At 39.1% G+C, this 7589-nt stretch overlaps 1 protein-coding gene across 1 annotated transcript in view; it reads right to left on the reverse strand.

The window, feature by feature from the left end:
- The window catches only part of WDFY2 (WD repeat and FYVE domain containing 2), a 200560-nt gene that overhangs the window by 103013 nt on the left and 89958 nt on the right, over positions 1-7589 (reverse strand). The window contains exon 3 of the mRNA XM_006763568.2: positions 2734-2807. Within this exon, the coding sequence (XP_006763631.1) occupies positions 2734-2807 (74 nt within the window). The remainder of the gene's footprint in view (positions 1-2733; positions 2808-7589) is intronic.

Raw genomic sequence — 7589 nt, forward strand, 5'->3', positions numbered from 1 at the left:
CACACACACACACACACACACACACACACACACACCACACATATACACACACACCCCTCTATAGCTATTATTTATTAAGGGTGGTGAAAATTAGTTTAATGGGAATTCTTTAACTTCTGTGTTTGACATTTCCTCACTAGTCTATTTTCCCCTCAGAATACCTTTCTTGACGCCAAAGCCAAATTTATCAGCACCCGTTAACCACTTACAGTGATTTCAAAAATGCCAAGAATCACCCGTATGTTATATATACACATGTCTTTTCATAAACAGCGAGTGTTATAACTACTATTCTGTGAATTATTGAGCAATATGTGGGACTTAGCTCACCTTTTCAGATTTCCTTTGTAATAAACACTTTATTTCATTAAGCAATCCAATTATCTTGCTTTATCTTTTAAAAATAGATTTATCCCACCTATAGCCGACTTTTTTTAAAATGGCTCTTCTTAATGTAAACAAGATCTTTACCATGAATTTCTCTTCTGTCCTCCTAAGGAATAGAGTTTACAGAGCTACCAAATGCATTGAATATTACAGAAATTCCATAAATATTTGTCAATAAGCTAATTTATATTTAACAATATTAAGGTCACCAAACAAATGTTTTGATTAGGGAACAAATTGAAAATTTCAGGTCCACCTCTTCAGACTCCTTGTAGGGGTCAAGTCAAGACTACAAATGGAGACCTACATTGCATACGTCTAAATATTCAAGTTATAAATCAAGTTAAACTATTAAATAAAATATGGTCTCTTCCTCCAGTCTTGATAAATATACCTTCAACCACCTGGAGGTACTGATACTAATTTAGAATTTTTAGACTCCTTGAAGTTCCACACTATGGTGTGGTGACATGGGAGTGTCGCCAGTTCAATCAACAACTTGAGGGGGCTTGTTCACACATGTGGACATCCTACCCACTTCAAACCCTAGCCACCCTTCAGGCTAAGGCTACTAATTTTGTACAGTACCCACAGCATGGAGGTGGACAGAGTGAGGGCTTAAGATGGGCATACACTCTTGGCTCTTCAGATCCTTCATCCTATGGCAAAGTGTGGCCAGAATAGAGTCCTCTAATTCACAGGTTGCAAAGCAAGGCCTCTCTTGCCCAGAACGAAAGGTAGTACATACTGGGTAATTTACCAAATTGGAGAATTTACCAGATCAGTTTGTTACTGGTTAATATGCTAGTTGAAAATAAACACAGTGGAACCTCAGTTCTTGAACTTAATTCGTTGTAGAAGGCTGTTCGAGAAGTGATTTGTTTGAAAACTGAGTCATTTTTTCCACATTAGAAATAATGTAAGGTAAGTTGAATTAATCGGTTCCAAGCCCCCATATGATTCCCTGTTTTAATCTTTCTTATATACAGTACATGTCTAATGTACTGTTTAATCTATAAATAAACACTTTTCTTTCAGCTACCGAACCAATAATACTGGCCTTAAGTGAATCACTGTTAGCATTTGGCCCAGGGATGTCTTCCAGGTCAGTATGCAGCATCTTTGCTTGGTCATATAGCAACACACTGCCTCTGAAAAGGCTGGCACTGGCTGCTTTTCATTTATCCAAATCAACAACAGTTTTCCTACCTCTTCAATTGTGATCCTTGTTTCTTTCACACCCCTTAGCAACTTCAGCACTCTTGATGGCCTCTTTATGTTTTAAAATTCTGCTAATCTTTGATTTCAGTTTTGCCAGCAACAAAAGCAATCTCTTTTTTATTGCCTAAGAGACCCTTTTTGTCATGAAAGGGTTGTCAGTTCGAAAACTGAAGTTTGGTTCAATACCGAGACATTTTTTTTCTATGAACAACTTGGTCAAGAACCAAACTGTTCTAGATGGGAGATGTTTGAGAAATGAGGTATGACTGTATGTAAAAATAAGATTAAGTGGTAAAATCTGAGATCCCAATCTTTAATAACTTCACTTCCCTCAAGTTCTACAATTGAAGGGTCTAAAACAGCGGTTCTCAACCTGTGGGTCGCGACCCTTTGGCGGTTGAATGACCCTTTCACAGGGGTCGCCTAAGACCATTCTGCATATCAGATATTTACATTACGATTCATAACAGTAGCAACATTACAGTTATGAAGTAGCAACGAAAAATTTGATGGCTGGGTCACAGCATGAGGAACTGTATTTAAAGTGCCAGAGGTTGAGAACCACTGGCTAATATTTACCTGGATCTACTATTCAGACTAAATGTAGATTCTGTGTTTTCTTTAAAAATTCATATAAATTTACCAAATTCTACTCACATGCTACAGGGAGTTAAGAGGACAACGAGGAACAGAAGAAAGAGGGGAAGGAGAAAACCGAGTATCAAAGATCAGATATGTGGTCTAAGAAAGTCATTTCCCTTGTATTCTGTTACTTGTGTGGGGAAGCATATGACACCATGATTAACAATCAAAGCCACAGTATGACAGCTTGTTCCCACTAAAACACAGATTTGTGTAGTTCACGTGCTGGCCTCATAATGCCCCTATTCTAGGCACTGTGTACACTGTAAATCAAGCTGAATTTTATCAGCATTGAGTCTAATGATAGCTCTCCCTATACCTCAACATAAATTGCTGCACTGCAATTTTTACTTTACTTAGCAAGAAAATTCACTTGTTAATTTGAAAAAAAAACTAATAAATAATTCTCATCACAATAAATATATAACATATTCCACAGGAAGGGAATTATTTTAACTGGAAATCTTATTTTTGTGTACTTACTGAGATTGTACCATTGTCTAGACCTATGGACAGTCTTCTTGTTTCCGGATTAAAAGACATGCATGAACATGGAGCTGAAAGAAATGAACATGTTGATGAAGTTAACAAAACAATGATTCTCATCGATGCAGGAGTGACTAGCTAAAAGTGTATGGCTATTTTTTCCTTTGGCCACTATTTCCTGAATAACATTTCATTTAACTCCCACTCATCAAAACTGAAAACAGTATATTTATAGCCAACCCTAGTTTTTCAGTTACACTTTTAATCAATATAACAAATAAGATATTCTCAAGTTCTAAGGGGCTGGGTCTCAGCTGTTCTGTCCATATCAAGTCTAAGTTTGCTTGACTAGATTAATAATATTTTGTGCTGTGTAATCCTTCTGTCATCAGCCTATCTGTCTCTTCCACTCAAACCCCAACTTTAATAGAAAAAATTATCTTTTCTGAACTAGTTAAGCAAAAGAAAGATCTTATTATTCCCTCCCACCCCCCACTAGTATAAAAGTCTATTTTGAATCAAAATTGATTTGGGGTATGAAGACTAGCAGAAATCTTTTATTTTCAGCATTCAAGGGATATGCTGGAAGCTGCTAATTAAAAAAGACTGAGGATTTGTCTCAATCTAAATGAGAACCGACTTGACAGAGGGCCAGGCTCTACGCAGTGGTTCTTAACCTTGGCTGCACATTAGAATTACCTGGGGATCTTTTTAAAATCCTGATTTCTGGGCCTCATCCTCCAGAAATTCTGTTTTTTTGTTACTAATGTTGTGGCCCCACCCCATAACAAAGAAACAGAATTTCCGGAGGATGAGGCCCAGAAATCAGGATTTTAAAAAGATCCCCAGGTAATTCTAATGTGCAGCCAAGGTTGAGAACCACTGCACAGGAAAGAAACCAGGTGAGTCAGTTCACCCTGTCCTGGACTGGGCTACCCGGTTCTGCAAGAATGACCTCAGCTTAAGTAAATTAAGCATGTCTGGAAGCCACGTGTGGCCATGAAGTGCTTGCTAAACAGTCAGCTTCCAGGTGCCTGCCTTATCAACCTATGCTTGCTTGTAAGAATGGAGGCTTTTTGACAATTTGTCCTATACTGAAATAGTTGTTATAAAGAGTCCTACACAATTTTTAAAAATTCCCCCTATCTTCACAGTAGCGCTGTAGATCATGAACTATTCATCATCATAATCATAACTGGCATCAGATATTTTTATTACTAGTTTTCACAGTTATGATTAGATGTCTTACCCAAGGTCACATAGGAAGAAAAAGCTGGAAAACGTTCAAAGACATAACTCAAACACAGTCCTACTTTCAACCATCCAACTTAGATATCTTTAAACTATAAAAGAACTTCAAGTCCTACTAACAGAGCCATTTCATAAACACATCAATTAGTAATATTTTTTCATTCTCTATAAAAGGGCCCTGAACCACAATAAAAAGATCTTCTAGCCCTAGCCGGTTTGGCTCAGTGGATAGAGTGTTGGCCTGAGGACTGGAGGGTCCCGGGTTCGATTCCAGTCAAGGGCACATGCCTGGGTTGCGGGCTTGATCCCCAGTGGGGGGTATGCAGGAGGCAGTCAATCAATGATTCTCTCTCAACATTCATGTTTCGATCTCTCTCTCCCTCTCCCTTCCTTTCTGAAATCAATACAAATTTTTTTTAAAAAAATCTTTTAAACTAAATAATCACTTCTTTCTAATTTTCAATCATGATACAGTTAGAAAATAGAAACATACAAAAAATAATCCCCGCCCCCCCCTCCCCAGAACTTCTAACTAATACAGAAGAACATCTTCTTTCAGTTTAGCCACAAAATTAAGCTAGATTCCCAAACGAACACTGCTGGAAAAAGTAATCAAATGGTATTTAATGCACTACCCTAAGAAAGTCTTACTTGCCCATGACCTACAAACTATGTTGACAAAATTTCTACACAGATGCTAAGATGCCAGGTCTCATAATCTTATATTGTGGGTAAAATTAAAATAAAATGATTTCATGAAAAATTATCATGTTAGCTGAAAAAAGCAAACAAAAATACACTGTGATTACAACTACATAAACACATAAAAATATATACAGAAAAGCTAAATATAGTTTGTTCAAGTAACAAGATTACTTCTTTAACATTGTCTTTACTTAGTATTTTGCTATTTCTGTTACAATTTTTAAATTGAATGATTTATTAAATATAAGTATCTATATATATAAAAGGCTAAGTGACCAATCATCTGATGGACCGACCAGCATAAAGGATGGCATATGCACTGGCAATCCTATCTAATAAAGAGGGAATATGCTAATTGACCCTCATGCTATCAGAAAGATGGCGGTACCCACAGCCAATAAGGAGGGAATCTGCTAATTGACTGCCCTGCCCTCAAAGATGATGGCACCCACAGCCACAAGATGGCGGCACCCAGTCCCTTCAGCCCCACCGTGGCGGTAGGTGCACAGCAAGGCCGGGCCCGCCTGCCTCCAGAGACCCCCAGTCCCCTTAGCCCCCCCCAGCTGCCCAGGGCAGGCCTGAGGTGCAGGCAAGCCTCAGATGGCAGCTACCCAGCCTCCCAGGGCCACCTGAGGCTCAGGTAACCAGGGCCAGCCGAGATGTGATGGGGCGTCACCTTCCCCTGTTCGCTGGATCACCTCCCGCCCCTGAGGGCTCCCGGACTGTGAGAAGGGGCAGGCCGGGCTGAGGGACCTCCCCCGCCCCCAGCCTGGCCTAATAATCACAAGTCAATAAAAAATAATGGTCTCTCTGATGGCTAATAATCACAAGTCAATAAAAAATAAAACTAATAATCACAAGTCAATAAAAAATAATGGTCTCTCTGATGGCTGAAAGTTCATCACAGATGAACTGGCTAAGAAACTACTCTTTTACCTTAAAATTACATTCTCCAGAGGCTAAGCAGTGGCTGACCAGAACTATAAACTCTTTTACCTTAAAATTACATTCCCCAGAGGCTAAGCAGTGGCTGACCAGAACTATAAAATTACAATACAGCTTCCCTCTTATGACTATCAAACCTGTGTCCCTGAATTCAAATTGAAATTCATACAGCATGATACAAAACCTGAAGATACATTTATTTCCCCCACCTTTAACTGTTTTCCCACAAAGGATAACCACCAAAGTAATCTTTGTAGGGGGACCCCCATTTGCTAAGGCCTCTCATGTATACCATGTGTCAAAATTTATAGAGCCTGCAACCTGGACAGGGATCGGGAGGACCTGTGGGAAGAGATCCCATACCCTATAGTGGTAGGGAAGTCCTACAGAAAGAAATCTATGTTTACAACAGAACTCTATGGCTCTAATGGTCCCTCCCCTTAGCTTCCTCTTCTCCTCAGTAAAAAAGGGGCTTTCCACTTCTTGCACTGTGTGCATGTGGCTAACCACGGCTGCATGTACTGGACTGCAATTCCTTCTTTTTCCTCAATACATCCTTTTCGGTGATGGAATACCTGGTTGGCGTCTGTTTACATTTGATACATGCTCTGTGTAGTTTGCCTGGGACTGCTTCCACCTCCCTGTCCCCAATAACTGAAATTCAAGGCCTTGCCACAAGTCTTGTTGATGTCATATCCTATTTTTCTCTAGCTTATTTTCTCACCATTTTTATTGAAACCTAGAAAAAAACTGATTCCAATTTCTTCATAAAATAGTACAAGAACTCATTTTCTATGCTATCTGATTAAGATTTGCCATCTCCCTTCTCTGTCTCAGACTTATGGGAGTCAAAGAAGTATACTTGGCAATATTTTAAGATAGTGAAAGGTAAAAATAAGATAGAAATTTGTGCAGACTATGTGCAATGGGAAATAACATTCTCATACTTTATGCCTTCATGGCCTGCTAAAATCTTATCTTTAAAATTAAACACTTACTGAATATTTTTGTTTGTTTAAAGTATTACAAATAGTAGTACATATGTCTCCTTTTTCTCCCATTGACCTCCCCCCGGCCTCCCTTCCCTCCGGCACATGCCCCCACTCCCTGCCCCCAGCAGCTGTGTCCATTGCATGCATACAAAGCCTTCAGTTGATCTCTAACCCCTGCCCCCAACCTCCTCTGCCTTTCTGCTGTAGTTTGACAGTCTAGTTGATGCTTCTTTGTCCCTGTATCTATTTTTCTTCATCAATTTATGGTGTTCATTATATTCCATAAATGAGTGAGATCATGCGATATTTATCTTTCTCTGACTGACTGATTTCGCTTAGCATAATGCTCTCCAGTTCCATCCATGCTGTTGCAAATAGTATGAATTCCTTCTTTTTTATAGCAGTGTAGTATTCCACTGTGTAGATGTACCACATTTTTTAATCCACTCATCTACAGATGGGCATTTAGGCTGTTTCCAAATCTTAGCTATTGTAAATTGTACAGCTATGAACATAAGGAAGGATATATCCTTTCTGATTAATCTTCCTGGTTTCTTGGGATATATTGCTAGAAGTGGTGTTACTGGGTCAAATGGGAGTTCCATTTTTAATTTTTTGAGGAAACGCCATACTGTTTTCCACAGTGGCTGCACCAGTCTGCATTCCCACCAGCAGTGCACCAGGGTTCCTTTTTCTCCACATCCTCGCCAGCACTTGTCATTTGTTGATTTGTTGATGACAGCTATTCTGACAGATGTGAGATGGTACCTCATTGTCATTTTGATTTGCATCTCCGGGATGATTAGTGACTTTGAGCATGTTTTCATGACTCTTGGTCTTCTAAATAGACACTTTCGAAAAGTGTCTATTTAGGTCATTTGCCCATTTTTTGATTGGATTGTTTATCTTCCTTTTAAGTTGTATGAGCTCCCTGTAAATTTTAGAGATTAACCCCTTATC

Source organism: Myotis davidii, unplaced genomic scaffold, assembly GCF_000327345.1.
Source record: "Myotis davidii unplaced genomic scaffold, ASM32734v1 scaffold39, whole genome shotgun sequence".
Classification (NCBI taxonomy): Eukaryota; Metazoa; Chordata; class Mammalia; order Chiroptera; family Vespertilionidae; genus Myotis; species Myotis davidii.